The sequence below is a fragment of the Fistularia commersonii genome, chromosome 1, assembly GCF_037954325.1.
Source record: "Fistularia commersonii isolate RoL2024-O1a breed Wild chromosome 1, RoL_Fcom_v1.0, whole genome shotgun sequence".
Lineage (NCBI taxonomy): Eukaryota > Metazoa > Chordata > Actinopteri > Syngnathiformes > Fistulariidae > Fistularia > Fistularia commersonii.
The window spans coordinates 4,274,714-4,293,697 of NC_141284.1; the positions used below are offsets into that span (position 1 = coordinate 4,274,714).

Consider the following 18,984-nt stretch of genomic DNA (forward strand, 5'->3'; position numbering starts at 1 on the left):
TTTACAGTATTCCACGCTGTCAGTGAAGAGGCTAACATAGTGTCAGGAAAGGAAAGACGCTATCAGCGGTTGAGACGGAGAGCGACGTTAAGGGAAAAAAAAAAAAAACGTGATGGAATGATCAATGTCTGCGGAGTTTATCCACAAGCCGCTTTCCGGGTAAAGAACGTCTGACAGCGGCCGCTTGCAGCTTTAATGAAAGTGTCTGCAGAGGGGAAAAGGTTTCATTAAAACCATATTGGAGGGCGACATCATTTCACCCGCAAGAAAAACCCATTTTCTGTTTTTTTGTTGTCCCCCCCCCTTCTCTCTTCTTTTCATCAGCACTGATCTAAAAGGTAATGCCAGGCGAATGTGCTCTGATATGGCGCAATTTTTTTTTTCTGGAGACCTCCATGAAACGACAGGCACTCATCACCGGGTAGAACCTTCAGGAGCACTCAAGAGATAATCATGACATCATATATATCTATATAGATCTATATATATATCTATATCTATACTGTATATATCACACACACACAAACACACATTCAGGAAGTCCTTGGTTTACAATGCCTCCAATCAAACTATGTTGTTTTATGGGGATGTCGCCATCTCCCATAAGTTGATTAAAATAGGCTTGTTCCATCATTCAGATGTATGGCATTTGTGAATAAAACACATTTTTTGTGGGAAGCTAGTTAGCAAGCGTAGCTGTCAAAAGCGCAGAAAATTAGGGAGTAACTTGATTGAAAACAGGACCTGGTTCTTTTAGCCTTCTATCTTTGGACAAGCACTCACATGAAGACGGAGCATCAGTACACGACCACATGTCCTGATGCTCCCCAGCGACAAAAAAAGGAGCTCTGAGCAGCAGGGTATTTTATTTGACCTGCCGAGAGGGAAAGCACAGACGGGTTGAACTTCTTTAAATTTGATATCAACACCAATCTTTCTTCAAACTTAACACTAGAACTCCTGACATCTGAGAAAGGAGTGACTTGGGAAAAGGATTTGGGGAGGCTCGTGGGATCTTTGAGGAATCGGCCGAGGGACAAGAGGAGGTGAGAAGAGGGCGCGCCGATGTTCAGCCGAGGTGTTTGAATGGGCCGCCGGCGCCATTAAGTCACGAGGCGTCGGGGAGCCGATAAGGACGGGAGGGGGTTGAGATGGAGCCGCGGGTAGAAAGAGGGCCGGTTGAGGAGGGGAGATAACGCCGAGGCCCTCGGGTGATAGATGAGGGCAGAACCAAGGTCGGGCCGGGGAGGATAACATGGCCGGGCAACAACGGAGGCCTCCTCTTCCTCTGTATCTCTGAAAACGAACACCAAACGATGTTCTCATCCACCACCCTCCTACAAAGTCCGACCAAAACAAAGCTGAATCAGAGCTGGGAATATCACAGGACCCTTTCGCCTGGTCTTTTTTACTATAAAAATTAAAAAAAAAAGGAACATCCGGTGTTGATGCCTTCAACTTCCTGCTGTGTTCAACACCTCGGGGTTGGGGACATTGGGCAAGGCCGTCTCTGGATGGTAAATATACGATAGACACATCGGTCACGCAGATAATCTTGCTCTCGTGTTGCCTTTAAAATAATACTTAACATGAACAACGTTTGAGATAATGATCTACAGGAAGTGCTCGGTATAGGACGTCCTCCCCCTACGGCATTTCGGGGTTACGACGCCATCTCCCAATAAGTAATGAGTAAATCAATAAGTTAGACAAGAACTAGTTGAGCAGATTGGGCGAATACAGTACGGTGTAACGCGGCACGAAACGAGTCCGAATGCACTTTCATTTTCATTTGTTTTGGGTTTTTTTCTGAAACTTTGTGCCCTTCATGATGGCTCACAGAAATAAGTCAGGCTCTTCTTATGGCAGTTCAGGCTGTCATCGAAAAGTCGTGTCACGCCGCGCCATAGAAACAGAACTCCAAAGTAAGTTGAGGACCTCTTGTATTAAAGTATTTTGGGGTAGTCGGGTGATGTTTTTCTATATGAATTGACTTTCGTATTAATGCTGTAAATAAATAAGTGTAAAGCCGCCAGATGTTTCTGCGATAGATGTGCGTCGACACAAAATTACATTTTTTTGTTTCCTGTGAAAGTGACAGGCTGCACGGGAATGAGAATGCACGGCCCTCTTCTGTTTTCCCGTCAATAGAAAACCCGAATTTCAGACAAAAAGAGGCGACTTCAAGGCGTCGCTGCAGTGGATTAAACCCCGGAGAGTTTCTGAATTGAGGCCGGAGCCTCGTCAGCAGGGCGCATTCAGAGCCGAGCCACGTTAAGAGCGTCGGCATGAAGGACGGGCCCCCACTAAGATGTTGAGCTCCGTCGGGGGAAGGGGGGGCAGAATGGAGATATAAAGGAGGGCAGGAAGACCGGTGGATGGGAGGGGGGCAGTTGAATGCGAAGGGGAGGAGTAGGGGGGGGAAGGGGGACCGCGGGATTAGGGTTGGAAGGAGACAGAAGGTGAAGTGGAGGAGGAGCGGTGGAGGAAGGAGTGAGTCAGATATGGAGGAAAAGGATATGGAGACAGGAAAAAGGAAGTAGGAAAGAAGAACAACAGATGACAGGAAAAATAAAAAAAAATAAAAACTCAACATCTCTTCCTCCGGACGTCTGAGTTTTGAAGGCGTTTTTTTTAAAAAGTCCCCTACAGGTCACCAGGACGCTTACTCTTCTCAGGCGTTGCTGTGTTGTGTGAACACTGAACGCAACTTTCAAAACATCGTACGCAAACCTACAACAAGCTACAGCACCCCCTTGTGTTCTGGAGTGACATTTCAATACACATAACTAATTCAATTCTGAAGAGCCAAATCTGTGACGTGTCCCCTACCCCTTAGCACTTCTATCCCCGGACAATGTTGGACTGAAATATGGAGGTTGGCTGATAGAGGCCAGGGGAGGGTCAGGCTTGGGTGGTTATTTAGGACCGGCATTGTTCGTGTGTGTGTGTGTGTGTGTGTGTGTGTGTGTGTGTGTGTGTGTGTGTGTGTGTATGAAAATCATGTCAAATGTTTGCCTCTGACGACTTTTCATTCTAACCTGCCATTTCCCTTTCTTGCAGCCGTGCGGCGCTAGCAAACACGCAGAGACGTGAGAGTCAACAACCGGTTGATCCGAGAAAAATCCACGTTGGAGACGGTCTGCGGTCTGGATGAAGGACGTGTCAACAAGGATTCCACGGGGTTACTGATGAATTCAAACATTCATTTGCAGCACAGTGACGTCCACCGGAAAAACATACTGAGGCAAAAGCAAGAGAAACCAGGGTGATATTTAGTCTTTTATCAATCTGAGATGATCAATAACAGGGCAGGATCCAGCATGAGACTTTTCAAGATGACAGTTCCAGATCTGGCCATAGAAACGGTTGTGACAAACATGATATTCTTTTTAACCTTCCGCTATACCACGTCGTGGGTCCGACACTTTAGGGGTCGTCGCTTAATCGATAATCCAGATTCCAGGGTGAACCAGATGTTTCCTAAGCCACGTGATCAATTGGATTGATACTGCGATCAATCTGTCACCTTTACGATGGACCTTCTCCTGTTTTTGAGCCAGGATACAGCCGGTGTTGCATCTCAGCTCGGATGGCAATAAAGGCACGGGCGAGTGTTTCCACATTCGTCTGTGTTAAAAAAAACAGGACATTAATGGCGGGACCGTCGGGAGGACGATAAAAGACTACCCAGATGGGGACGGGATCGGCAGCAATAAAACCCGAGGAATCGAACCGAGCTGTGTTGTTATCGTCCAATGACTGACTGGTGGATAGACGAGGTCTAGGATTCCGGTGGTAGGAAAAAAAAAACAACACACATCAGGGACACGCTGATTGAAAATGGATTTTGAGGGGCGTAAACAGGAACCTGTAGGAGTTGAAAAGCTGAGTTGGGAGTCATTGTATTGATTGATCTGGACGGATGATCCAGCATTTAAAGAAGAGAAAATTCACTCAGAAACACTGGATGGCTAAGAAATATACTTCTCAGATTCGACAACGTCAATACATTCAGTAATTGACGGGCGCTGAAGGCAGGCTGTTGTGAGAGGGCGCGAAGGCTGTCCAAAAGGTGCGGCAAGTGAAATATGATTCTAATAGCGCACGTTGGAAACAATCAGCACTCAATTAAGTCATTCATCTGCTACGATTGAAAAGTGCCAGTGCGATAAAACCACAAGCTGCTGCTTGGGGAGCATTTCTTATTTTTCCAGTCAAAGCTCTCTTTGTATTTGGTAAACTCTGGTAGCTCACCGGCTGTATTCTATTGGTTTTGCCGTTTAAGAAATCAGAGACGACGAGTTTTTATTTTAAATGACTGCGTTCTTGTTGACGGAAAACTATCTGAAACGTTTTGTTTTGTTCCCGCTGAGGCGTCAGAGGCGGATGCCAAGATTGTTTGTAGAAACTCTTGATATTACAATCAGGACGCCGCCGTGACCCGGATCTACTCAGGCGTCTCAAAGTGCAACGTTCCTCTGAAAGAGCCGTGCAAAGATCAGACACGTGTATCAAAGCAGGTGTTTACCTCCGGACAGCCGACAGACCGGGACGAAGGGGCCAAGTCGGGCATTCCTTCAGAATGAACTTTTCTGTGTGGACACTGGAGGCCGGCCTCGTCGAAAATACAAACACCTGAGCTGTCTCATCTATTTTCCAGCTTTTCCCTGGAACCGAGACGCTTCTCAAAGCAAGGGGGCGGTCTGTGACGTAAGGGCCGAAGGCAGAGGGCTTTTTCGCTGTTGCGGCATTTTCGGCATGCAAATACCATAATACTTTCAGAATCAGAAAAAAAAAACATTATTTGTTCCCCAAGGGGCAATTTGGGGGCACATGGGGTAGCACCAACAAATTGTGAACATCAATAAATATATGAGTGAACACAGTACATACACATGTATAGGTAAAATAAATAACAGATTTGTGCAAATTGTATCATTGGTAAGATACTGAAGTAAGCAGTGCTCTGCATTTTACATAATAAAAAAGACAGTGCCCAGGTATCTGTACTTCTTCACCATTTCTACTGGCTCCCCCTGTATGGTGGTGGTGATTCCCTCCTACTACTTTACAGAGCAAAGAAAAATAATATATTAATGGGATGCGGCACTTAACCTCACAGTAAGGTTGGACTGATTTGCACAAATGATATTGAGGAGGTTTCTAGACAAAAATAAGATGCATTTTAACTCCGCCTGCGCCCCGCTGCGTTTGTCACATGACTGACTCGGGTTCAATATGACCCTTTGATTCATAACTCTTCCCTCCTTCATCCGACCATTGAACAATCCATATCTTTTAATCTCCACGGTGCTTTTGGAACCCGCCAAATTGATGATGGAATTGATATCGAATTGTTAGCAGCACTTGGGCTCGACAAAGCATCGAGGCACCGATCCTTCAGGGAACGCGTGGGTTGATGAATGTTCTCGGTGAGGACACTGGAAGGGAATCTTGCTGCATCTGTGCCGTTGCATTATTTTGTCAAGGAAGGAAGATGAAGGAGCAGAGGTGAAGCGACGCGGAGCCCGGAGAAGATGAAGATGTAATTCGGTTATATACTGCTGACGACTAGCTTTGGGGCCGTTTGCCTAGTTTGTCACTGCCAGATGGGTGCTGAGGCGGGCGTCGTGCGCAGTCTTTTTCAAAACACCCCGATGCCTTCATCGCCCGAAAACAGAGCAGGACCCACAGACGCGGGATTAATTCCTTGACCAAACTGGCAGTAAATATCATGTGTATCTGTCACAGCCTCACAGACGGTCTGCTAAACGATGCTGTAAGAGGCGAAAACAACCAAAGGCGTACGAGGTGTACTGTCATTTATCAAGAGTGCGCACTTCCAAGGTTAAAGTAAATGGAACGAAAATATGTTGGGGGGGAAAAAAAAAATCTCCAGTCTTTATCAATTTATTTCGTAATTCGTTTTTGCAACACCACCATTTTTGTGAGATTCAACGCTCCAACATCCAGGCACAAATCACTCTCACTTGAAAATCCTAACTATTTATTAATTTACTGGTATTTGCCAATTTTCCCTGACTCCAAACTTTAGTACATTTTTCAGGGGCTCCCCCCCCCCCCCCGAGACAGTGTCTTCCCGTGCCACGACGAGAAAAAAATGACAGGCAGAAATTAAAAAAAAAAAAAAAAAATCGAAGAACAGAATTATTAACTGCTGAATTACTATAATAAATGTGTCAAGCGACTGAAAATAAAGTTTTTTCATGTTAGAGTACAGCAGAAAGCTACTGGTACTACTACTGGTAAGCGCGTCCAATTAGATTGGAGGGGCCGATCTGAATACTGGTGTACTGATGACAAAACTACAAGGGGCCTCTGTCAACTCGAGTCTCGACACCGTGACGACTCATACTTGCTAATTGTCTTTGTCGGCCTGGTGAGCCGGGGTTGTAAACGAAACCGCGGGGTCCGCTGATCGTTTGATCGTTAAACAGATATTCATGAAAGTGCATAACAAATACATGGAGTTTGGGTTGCATCATCGGCAAACCCCGAGGTGCGGAGTGTGTGGCTGCAAGAAAATGCATCTTGTGATTAATTCGGACAATAAAAAGAGGCTCTGAAGATTCAAATTAGCTGATATCGGGTTTTAGAAGAGACATCAGTACGAATATTTTACGTGTCGAGGGTCTGATCACTGCTGTACGTTTGTTCCCAGCTGGATCTTGATGTTGCTCGGGCGATTATATTTAATTAAAAGTTAGTTGATCTGATGCTAGTAGGATGTTTTAGATCATAGCAAGGAGCTGATGTTGATGCTGGGTACTTTTAAGGTTGTCAACAAACCTTAATACGATGTCTCACAGACATTCAGAAGAGGACACAACAAGAGGTATGATAGTCACAAATAAATAAAAAATAAATAAAAAAAAAATTCAAAAAAAAAAAAGATCACAGAATATATCTTTAATATCCTTAAAGCACATTTTGTCAAAGTGCAATACAAATGAGAGGAAGTGGAAGTAAGACAATATTCTGATTGTGGGGAGCAGAAAAAAAAAAAAAAAAATCACGTTTCATTTATCGTCTGTTCCGACTATCATGTAGTTGGCGGGCGAGGTGGGGTTGGAGGTTTCCAATGAACCTCCTGGATGGTTTGGACTGTGGTAGGGAACCGTAGAACACGGAGGAAAACTATGCAGACATGTGGAGAGCATGAAAACTCATCCCTGTTGCAATCCAACCAGGAAGCACCACCGTGGCACCCATAGGTTGGGGGCGAGTTGGTTCTCCATTTTCATCCCATTACTGCTTGGGTTCTCTCCAGTTTCTCCATTTCCTCTCCAACAATCCCTCAAACAGTCAGCAGGTTAACAGAAGACCGATATTGGCGGTAGATGTGAAAGATAGACGTGTATGGTTGTACGTCTGAATAACTGGTCCTGTGATTGACAGGTGACCATTTGCAGGGTAAACCCCGCCTCTTGCCCAGTGACAGCACGAATTGGTTAGCTTAGCTTTTTTTAAGGTACAAGATAGGGTAACTGGTACGTGCTAACCTTCAAACCAGAGGAAGAATAACGCATACAGGAGCAGGAGGAGGAATTACTTATGAGAAAAAAAAAATTAAGAGAACTGTATAAAAGGATGAGGTTTAACGACTTGTTGCCGACAAAGGAACAGCGCAGCGGGGAGGGGTAAGGAAGCATCGGCACACAATCCCAAACGAGCAAGTGGAAGAGTGGGAAGAGATGAGCGCCGACTGAAGAACAAGGTGGTTCAGACAGTTGTTAAAAAGTCCAAAGCTTCACCCGGGAAACCAGACGAGAGGTATGCGAGCAAGTGTGTGTGTGAATTTGAACAAAGAGGGCATGGATACAGGGACAGTACAAATGAACGCACACACACATATTTTTCAGGGGGGAACAAGTGCAGCCTGACATTTAGACTGAATGGACATTTTGTTGAGTCGCTCAGATGTTACGGCTATTTCAGGATTCGAGTTTATTACGCTTGATTATTTTCCGACAACGCGACCGCCTGACCTCTTTCTGCGGGGGAAATGTGCGACTAAACATATTCAGTGGTGTTCGCAACAATCAGCAGTCAATACTACTCCGTCTGAGAGTCCTCTCGGTATATTTTCAGATTTTCATCAAGGGGTCACGAGCCTCGGTGACCGCTCGGTCTGCGGGAAAACGGCCATGTTCGGCCGACATCGACCGATAACTTGCTCATTGAATCACAAACTGATGCACTTGATTCCCACGTCAAGATCACTATTTCTACTCTACGAAGGCATTGGTATACTTCTTGTTTTGCTTTTAATTCTGCTCATCTAAACAATATCTGAGGGGTCAAATCAATATATGAAACAACTTTTGAACGGTCTCATCTCAAACAGCCTCGGCAGGCTCCGCGTCCACCCTCGTCGCTTCCCCCTACGGCTGAAACCCGACCCCGGCTCGCGTCTAGCCCTGGGCACTGAAACGCAGACGGGCTGTCAGTCAGAAGCCATGTCAGTTAATAAATACAGTGCGCTGTCACGCCGCTGCCTTTACAGGTGCAGCACATAGAGGATGTGAGGTTTTAGATGCAGACGGCTTCTTTTTAATTAAAACACCGAGCAAACCGCTGACAAATTACAGTTTAAGCGTCTGCGTGAGATCACGTCCGATCACAATCACACGTTCCTGACATCACTCTGACAGCAATAATAAAGGGGTAATTTGTCAAAATGTGTGATTAATACTCTGCACAAAAAAAAGGACAGCCAACTACTCTTTCTATGATGGGTTTCCAGTGTTATGTGTAAATAGAAATAAACAAGGTCGATTAATTTAGGTTCCTGGATATTTGTGAGAGGAATTCATCGTTTCCAATGAAATGAACTCCACCCGAGAAGTTAATTTGCTGGTTACCCAGAGATCAGGAACATTTGTAAATGCACAGCGTCACTCCTTTTTCCTAAGGGACAAGGTTGCAGCCCATCGATGCAGCAGGTGGTCTCTGATAATTGAAAGTTGTTTGGCATCAATTTGTATAATTGGGATTTTTCCAGGATTACCTCGCACCGCTTCGTCCCACCCGGCAAGTGAGGTTCCAGCATAGAGATGAATAAATCATTTTCCGTTTACCACTCAATTGCTAAGCGTTCCCAACTGAGGCTCACAGGTTGGTGACTTTAGCTACAAAATACTTTTTTCCTCGACCCTGTTAGGAGAGTTGAAACAGACCGGCGAAAGCCCCGGGTTCGACCATTTCAACTCTGACTCTCTGTATCTCCTCCCTGGAGTCAGCAGCTAAACGCAGTCTTTACTATCTTGTGAACAGTAAAAGTAGTTAAGCATTAGCCGCTTGTTAAATAGCCTTGTTTCTCTGTGGGTATTTACAGCCTTGCCCCTTTTCAGCATCTCAGTCACTGCTGGAGAAAGTGCTTAAATGTGGAGAGGGGTTTGCAGTAAATAAATAACTCATAAACAGGATCCACACAAAAAGCGTGCGCAGTCGCCATGGCGAGGAGAGGCAGGGAGGGTGTTTGGGGGTAATGAACCAAACACGGGGCATTCTTTTTCAGTGACCTTCGAGGGGGGTGAGCTGCATGCAAGCACAGACCTGAAGAAGAGCTGCAAAGAGAGATGCTCCAAAATAGACGAGTCAGACCCGGCATGCCAAGCTGTCCTTGGGCAAGGCACTAAACCCCCTAACTGCTCCCGTTGGTATGGTTAGCGTGGTTGCTCTGCCGACATTGGTGTGTGACTGAATCAGGAATATAATCCTGTCAAATGCGCCTTGAAAACTGCAAGGTGATGAAGTCACTTGAAAAGTGGTGAATGGGTGCCGGCGTCAGCCGAGCACCATCCAAAATAAAAAGTTATCCCTGATTTGATTCTTTATATCGAGACCCCGGTTTGCACATTTCATCCTTTCAACTGTGATTACAATAATGGAGAAAAGTACATTTGAAACAGATTTTTAAAAACAGCAAATAGGTGCAACCATGCCTCAATATTGTCGAGAAATCAGAACAAGTGGATAATGATAGAAAATGTACCTGATATCTGCACAAAATCCATTAAAAAAACAAAAGAAAATGAAATGGAAAGTATACAATTACAAGAGAATGACCTGGAGAACAGAAAAATAGCAGGAAATATTTTACGCAATTTTAGTCATAATAATTGAAGTGCCATTTTGCAGTGATATCACGGTGGAGTCGAAACCTCTCATTACACTGGACTCACTGTAGGAGCGTCAAAATCGAAAATCACTTTTGCTAACAGTGGTCCATCTCCTGTTACAGAACAGCAGTTTTTCCAGTGATCTTGGATGCATCAGGATTCCATTCTGTAACACTTTCTGATGAAACTGAGGCGCCCTGAGAGTGACATTCATTCCTTCATTTCGCTTTCACATATAACCTTCATTTCCACGGATCACCAAGGTGGCTCAGCTAATTCTTTGTATTATTTTTTATTCTTTTGAAGCCAAGGCTACGAAATGAAAATAAACCTGGAAGGAGAGAGGAGCTTTTTCCCTCAAATTGTTACTGTTGCTCAGCATTCTATGGGGGAAGTACACCAAAACCCTGCCACAGCCTTATGTTTCTAACATAGGGATTGTTTTAAAAAGAAAAAAAAAAATTGAAGACTTCCCAACTTTTTGGGCAAATTCTCATGTTCACCATGATCACAAGAGAAAGACAAGCAGACAGATGTACTTCTTTTGCTACTCTCTGCTAAGAAACCAGAGCGAGTCCTACCTCTATTTACCTTAGCATAATAACTAGGTAGCTAATGCTAGGTATTAGCCCACCGTTGTCAAAAGGCATCATATACACAAACACTATGTACTTGCTGTTTGTCCAACATTAACCACATTATGAAACAAAATTCTGAAATTAGAATTTAATTTAACATAAAATGTAGTTGGACTGCTTTCCTGAAATGAAAAACCAGCCAAATACATGAAAAAAAAAAAATTAAAAAAAAAAAACATTTCCGCGCTGCTGTGCAGATGTGACAAAGTATGAATTTGCATTTTGCAAGAATCTACATAGTGATTTCCCCTGGCTTCATGTTGAATTGTTTACTGCAGTTTGAAATACCTTCTTCCAAGTAGTTGGCGTATTTTTAGAAATTCTATCAGTCTGCTGCCTCATTTAAAAATCAAAACGTGTATTTGATTTTGGCACTGCATTGCTTGCGAAACATAACCTGAGATATCCGAGAAGGTCTGTGTTGCTCCAGGAGGGAGAAATCACGGACGGGGGAAGTAGGAACATCTTAACATTCTCAGCTCAACTCGTGTGTCACCAGTGTGACTGCATACAGCAATTAATACAGAACTTTTGAGTTCTCCTCAGTAAAACTTTCACAGAGGGCCAAATGTTGCTCGTTCGCGTGCCGTGCTGAACATCTGCGGGTGGAGATGAAGCAGATGTCAACGTTCCCCAGGTAGATTTTCGAGTTGGACATTTGGGAACCCCACGGATTATGGTGCCGGATGCTGGCGAGCGCATCAGAAAAAGACAAGATATTCCGGTACAGTGGTCTTGATTCTATCATAATGAATTGCAAAGACGTGACGCACACAGCAACATTTCATTTTTTCCGTGATACCGAATAAGTGATTCAAGTGCAAATTTTACTCATGAATGAAAAATACACACTTTGATAAAAGTCCAGGAGCAGTTTCAGAAATGAGTGCAAATGACCAGGGCTGGGGGATATATAGAAATACACTAAATTCTGTATGATAGACAATTACTGATATAATATTCCCTTGATATTAGCAAAGTAACCTAAAAATGCCCAGGAAAGTGTCGGAAGTAATGAATTTAAAAAGGTTCCTGATCACTGATTCTGTGACACGTAGTGAAATTGCCATAATGCAGCTTCTGTCTGCATTGACATAAAAATGGGAATTAAACTTGGGGAAAAAAAAAAAGATATCCATATATAGATAGATGACATGACGTATGTCGGTACTGAAGAGGCTTCCTGGTATTGTAATGTAACTATGTAACTTTTCTCCGCAGCTCCCAGCTGAACGATAACCTTTGACCTTTGACCTCCACGGAAGGAACGATAGAAACTTCTATTAGTCCAAAGCAAACAACTGATACCAAGCATACAATTAAACAGTACGTGCTCTTCTGAGCTCCTGCTGGAATCCACACCTGGTGTGCACGGACACAGTTTATCTACTGGTTTATAGAATGATAAAGAAACTCGGGAGGAGGGGGCACAAACAGCAAATGGATCTGGAGTTGCCTTTTCTCTGACCCGACACCGGACAAGACATCGGACAAATCCTCAGAGATGGACTACGTCTCATCTGTTCTTGAGATTGCATTTAGACAGAGGGGTTGCCAAGGCGACTCAGGGTCGGAGGCATGCGGGGAGGGCGGACGCCAAGTTCACCGAGATCCCACGTGAAGCGGTGTTTGCTCGGTCCCTCCTCGGTTTCTTGGTCAGATGAACCGCAGCGGGTAAACAACCAGCCTGCAGACACTCGAAGGTAGAAGGAACCGTTTTTAAGTGGGTGTTTCCAGCTTTTACGCGAAAAACGCTGAGTGAAACAGCTTTTTAAAGGCAATGACACGCTTCCAGAAAGATAGATATTCACAACAATTTTTTGATTTCAGAAAAATATGTGATATGGCACTAGAGACAGTATCAAAAATATCTATTGATATATTTCCAAGCCCTAACTTATTGATGTTTATTTCAGTTTTCAGGAAATTTGGGATGGTTCTGCAGTGTATGCCAATTAAAAACGATAAATTATACCGCGACGCATTTGTGTCCCTGGTTGCATCACGTCGGGAGGCCCAGCCCTGAAACCCATCATGTTAAAGTCCTTCCTCTTACTAAGCCAAAAGCGGAGGCACGGAGAAATTACCGGAATAAACAACACAACACCTTCGCTGTCACTTCACGAATCAATATTTGTCATCGCTGTAATTATATACCTCCTCTGTTCTCCAGACCAAACACGCGGCGTCCAAGTGAAAGGCCCCAACAGCCGCGGAATTACTTCATGGAGTCACTCGGGTAATTGCAGCCTCCTTGCAGTCATTACTGCTTGTTTACGTTAATGTGAAACTACTATTGATCCCCTCAGGCTTCTGGCAGAAAACTCGACAGGCTGAATCAGAATAATGTGCTTTCTTAGGAAAGATGAGAAGGAAAACCGTCCTCCTTCGTCTGTCAACCTTTGTTCCGCACTTTTATCACGTCCAGGATCTTCTATTGTTGAGTAGTACTTTGAAACACATCACTCGGAAGCTGACCGAAGCCAGACTAATACTAGGTTTGATGGAATGGTACCGATACCAATTATGTGAGCTAAATAAAATGACAATCCAGCACTGACAAAAGGGATGTTGGTCATCGAAAAAATGAATACTGTCAGCAAAATGTATCAAAACTATTAAAAAATTAGATTGAATAAAAACGTGGTGAAATGTCACCAAATCAGCACAAATTAAAAAAAAAAAAAAAAGAAATCACAAAGACATTAATAAGAACTTACAAGAACATGACTATGGTAATCATAACAATTGGGTACTAAAAATATTGTAGAATGAATATTGTAGAATTAATGAATTGGACAGCAAAAGGTCAGATAAGTGATGCTTTGCTAGATTTTTTTGAAGTGCTGCGTCCTGAAGTCATTTTTCTGGAGCATCTAAATGAAGGCAAAATTAGAGCGCTTTTCATGAAGAGCCTGAGGCAAACGCATTTTATTTATGTTCTGTTTATGATCTTGATGTTCCACACTTCTAAGATATAACTAACTAAACACACACACACAAACGGTATTTCCCCCAGCTGTACTGCATGGTGAAGATCTGAAGTGCAACTTAATTTTTATTTTAAAACCAGCAATGTTTTACCACTTCTGGATCTGTGACAGAGGTTCTGCAACGATGCTTTGAGGAAAGATGGCGTGTCGTGACGTGACACATTCACGTGCACATATGCTGCACAGCTCAGCGTGGGGATACAAACATCGCTGAGGCAACGAGTACAAAGTAGGCGTCACGCTTTCTCAGCCATCGAATCAGAGCTGCGCGTCATGCCTCTCAGACGTCTATTAAAAGAGATTATGTATGGGCAGATCCTTCTAAATCCCGTCGGAGGAAGCCTTTGACGCCAAACGAACATGGCGCGGCCTCTCACGAGGGTTGTGAAAACTAATTGTGCTATTTTGATCCAAAACAATGGCACGTAAATTCATTCAAATATGGATTTGTGATCAGATTTTTTAATCGTAGGATGCAGTGTGAAACTGTATAGGGCGAGAGGCGGGTTTAACCGGAAAGGTCACCCTTCACATTCTCCACTTGGGGGCAACGGAGTTGATCCCAGTACCACCATCTATTAAAATAACCACCATTTAACAGAAATTTTTGCCTAACCTGTTCAGCCTGGAAGTGGACAACGAATCTCTTGTTTTTTTCCTTCCTGCTCTTTCTACCAGGCTAGCAAAGTCATTCAGTCTCCTCGTACATGTCTAATCTCCTCATCCCGGGCGTTCAATCTTCCTACAGTCAGCTAACCCGGCAAAGACAGATTAATCAGCAATTAATCCCTCTAATTCCGTAAAGGTCTGCAGTCCTTTTAACCTGATTAGATGCTACCAGGCAAGAGAGTTATGATAATTCATTTAATGTATAAAGACCTTTATGTTACCCAACGTGTTCGTCTCAGACTCCATGTAACAGGCAGGGGGAGACATAAAAAAAAAGCTGCTGCTTTTACTTCTCACAAGTGTCTTAAATCAATGTTTGACAATCATTCATCTGCAAATCTCTCATTTAAATTTCAAGCAGGACTGTGATGAAAACCAAGTAATCACTTTGTCAACATGGAATGAATCATTCGGAGAATCCCACCCTCCTCATCAGCAATAACGCCACACTTCAAACAGATTAAACTGCTTATTTTCCCCAATAACGTCTGACATTTACACCTCCAAACAATTAGTGATGTGTAATAGGAGAGCAATCAACCAATCAATGAGAGCCAACCAAAAAAATGACTATATCTACTAAACAAACACGGGAAAGAAAAAGATTTCGGAGAATTAACTCCGATGCTGGCAGAGAGTTTCAACAAGTGAGCCTAAAATTGTTTTCCCATCTGTGATAAACTGTTTCCCTATTTTCCTCTGAGAACAACAATTAATCATTCTAAACCAAGCAAGACTGTGGGTGTGTGTGTGTGTGTGTGTGTGTGTGTGTGTGTGTGTGTGTGTGTGTGTGTGTGTGTAAAGCCAACATAACAACAGCAGATTCCAGGCCAGCACGTACCTCTCTTAACATAGGTGGCTACTTCCTGTTTTGCCATGTCATGAGTTTCTTATCAGCTACGAGCTTTCAGGTGACTCATGCACACCGTGAACAATGACACCATGCATCAACTTCGCCGCTGGGCAACCAGCGTAGCACTGCGCCGCTAGTAAATATTGTTTAAGAAGCCAGAGCTCCACGGGGAGCAGAGCAACTTTTTCTCCACGAGGCATCAAACTGAAGAAATTGTTGTTAAAGTCTGCCCTTGGTGCTTTTCCCAAAAAACTTCAGTGTAATAAGTTGAGAGGCTTCTTTTGCAAGGCAGTATGCTGCCAAACCAAAAGATGACTAAAGCCTCCTCGTCCTATGTAATAAAGTGGGAGTCCTTTGTAAGAGAGCCCAACACTTTTCCGTTTCATTCATCGGAGGAACTTGCTCTTATCTGACATCGCCAGACCAAAGTCACCTAGGATATTCTGGGTGATTTTTGTTGCAACAGTAACACAAAATATGACCCAAAACCACTCCAAACATGTCCCATTGGGAAAATCCATGCAAATACTGACGATGATAGGTTCTTGAATGGCTGCGGGAGATCAACAAATTGTGTGTAATTTGTTAAAAAATGTTTTGATTACTCAAAATGTGACCAAAAGTTCTTCTCATTTTGTCTCTCAAATGGAGAAGCAAGTTGAGGGTACAGCATTAACTGTAATTTCCACCGAGCTGCAGGGGCGTGGGCGAGAGGGTTGTCTGTCAACCAAGACTTTCACGGTTTGCCTGATCTACTTGTGCGCAGCAGGCACAACATAAAAGCAACATTTTCAACAGTGACATTTCAACTTAACAGCGATGAACCTCATACCATCAAAGCTGCCTGCATGTGATTCAACATCTGGGCTTAAACTGACGAAAAATGTGTTGAAATCATGTAAACATTGACAAAGTATTTCAAAAAGCCGCTAAGAAAGAGAAGCTACCGATGTTCAGTTCAACAGTGGTGAATGCACGCTGGAAAGTCACACTGATGTAGTTTAAGGCTTTTTGTGTTGGTAGGCTTTCCTGTTGCTTATTTCCATGTTTAAAGATAGTCGATCCAAAGAGAACCCTTAAAAACACAACGCAGTGACAAAAATAAAACTGTTACGTAGGCAAGAATCCTGTTTCATACACACAAAATGGGAATTTTAAATACAAAGCCAGCCACCGCTTGTTTGCCAGACATAGCTGGTATATCCCGGGCTGTGTTTATTTACTTAAATCAACATTTGGTTGGCTTGCTTTGGCATAAACCATTCCCAAGTAAAACACTCGCCGTCAGCGCGGCTCCAGTAGCACCACACTTTCTAGCCTAAACTCTCCTCCGAGCTAGATACCTGTGGTTTCCCTCCTTTGTGTTGTCAAGCTAGTGTCAAACCATTTTCACACCGCGGGAGCCAAACCAAAGCTCATTTTCCTGCCAGCAACAGCTGCCATGGCAGCCCACTGGGAGGTCCTCTTTACAGGAGCAGGTCACTTAACTGGAAAGGGCGAGAAGAACATTTTGGAGCGTTTGCCTGACTGTCTTGAGTGCGGCTAGCAACAGGACGGGTTATTTGCCCCTCGGAGGCTAAAACCGTGTTTTTCAAAACTACAACGTGTTAAGATGCATCTGATGCGGCTTGTTGCTGTCAAACTTCAGCTTGTGAAGCGCCGCCTAATTAAAATCTGCCGTTCCTGTTGTCAGGGTGGCCCGGTGTGTTTACCAATCGATAACCCCTTCCCTGTCAGATCATCTGAGTATATCTAGAATACCTCCAAACACTAAACGCAGCTGCGGTTGCCAGGCCAACTTCTTGCCAAGCTGGCAGACACACAGATTAAGATAAAGTGTGCTTGATAGAGCTGAGAAAGTTGTAAATCTTGCATAGCAGTGCGTGTGTGTGTGTGTGACTATGTATGGGTGGGGGTTTTACACTCCAGTGCATTGCTTCAAAGGAAACTTCAAAACATCGGTGGAGTACATGGGAGTCCAAATCACCGCCAGGCATGCAGGGGCTGAGACAGTGTAAAGTCTGCAAGCACATTTCACACGCCGAGGTGCTTCCATGACTTCACATACCCTTCATTTCTATCCATTAGGCTTTATTTATTTCTCTATTTACAATCCTCTGTTGACACACTATTCCATGATCCGTTTGGTTCAGTGCTTCTCAAGACTTGCTGTCACTTTGGCAGATATATTGCACCAATGGTCAGCTGCCGGCACTTCAGCAAACTGAAGGCTTGTTTTCTTTGCAGGGTGTGGGGGAATAGTTTTTTTTTTTTGTAGAAAAGACACCCACCAGCTGCTGCACACCCAACAAACCGATGGCAACTCAATAACGTGTCAATCCGCGAAATCCAGCAGTCTCACACTTTCACAGTCACCCATTGCAATCGTGTAAACCGTGAAAGACAGCTGCTTCTCGTCCGTCATACGTGCGCCGAATAAAGCACCGGGCTGCATTTAACCCCGTAACACCAATTATATCCGAACATAAATCGTTTACGGCGAGAAGCGAGACGGAGAATGCAAGAAAACGCGATCCGCCGAAGGGAGTCCGGCGAGGCGTCCACTCACCCGGATCCTCCTCATCGCTGCGACGATCTCCACTCTGCTGCTCGGCCGCGTCACGTCGAGGCTGCCGATGTACTGTTGTCAAATAAGGTTTGAAATAAAACAGGTAAAACAAGTTAAAAAAATATGTAAATATCACCATTTCACTCAGTTGTCTGTCTTATTTTTGTCATTTTCGTGAAACGCTGTCGTCTTATTTTTAAGAGTCCCATGAAGGCGAACAGCACGAAACTTCGAACTAGCTAACAATTTACTTTAGCTAATAATTAGCTAGTCCTTTCTATTAATTAACGTATTTCCCCGACCGTGTCGTTAGCATCGGTTAGCATGTTTTACAATTACACCTTTAAAATCACCGTACACAGGTTGGCTAAACTCTCCAACCGGAGGTGGGGACGAGTAGTTTTTCGTTGCGAATAATAAGTAAACACACAAACGCGTCATTTTTGTTTATTAAATTCAAGAACGCCGAACCGGGTTAGCGGTTCCCGACACTTTTCACTTCACCTTTGCCTCGAAGTTGATCCCGTGCTGGAACGCTTCCTCGTTATGCAACGGGATCCTCAGATCGTGTCCGTCATCAACGAGATTATACTTGGTTTTCCCAGGCATTTTTCTTTAAGGAAAAAGTATTTAAATACTCCGAAAAAACAAAGAGTCCAAAAGGTGTAATCCAGGAAAAAAATAAATTAAATTCCAGCTCCGGTCAGTGCACGCTTCTCATCGTCCCGGCATTGCAGCGTTGCCACACCGCCTCCAACTGCGGACAAGTGGCGGCAAACTTCTTCACCGGATCCTCCGGTGAATCCCCCCCCCCATACACACACACATACACACGCACACGCATACACACACTCTCACGCACGCCGTCCCCGTGAGTCACCGAGTATCCGGTGTGAGGTTGGAGAAGTAACGCGGGACCGACGCGAACGCGCTCGGAAATCAGGGTGGGGAGGAGGGACCAGACCAGATGTGTGTGTGTGTGTGTGTGTGTTTTCCACGAGTTCTCCTTAGCTGCGATGTGTGTGAGTGTGTGTAAGTTGGTCAGGTCCTGCCTCCAGCTCTGCCCGCTTGGACTCCCTCCACCTTCTCCACCTCCGCCCGCCCCGCACGCAGG

The 18,984-nt window shown here is 44.2% G+C and overlaps 1 protein-coding gene across 1 annotated transcript in view; it reads right to left on the reverse strand.

The window, feature by feature from the left end:
- nos1apa (nitric oxide synthase 1 (neuronal) adaptor protein a) overlaps nt 1-18,673 on the reverse strand; it is a 155,712-nt gene extending 137,039 nt beyond the window's left edge. Inside the window, exons 1-2 of the mRNA XM_086144846.1 lie at nt 18,375-18,673; nt 17,871-17,942 (exon numbers count right to left, since the gene is read on the reverse strand). Coding sequence (XP_086000972.1) covers nt 17,871-17,942; nt 18,375-18,479 — 177 coding nt within the window. The 5' untranslated portion in view covers nt 18,480-18,673. The remainder of the gene's footprint in view (nt 1-17,870; nt 17,943-18,374) is intronic.
- Nucleotides 18,674-18,984: the final 311 nt, after the last annotated feature.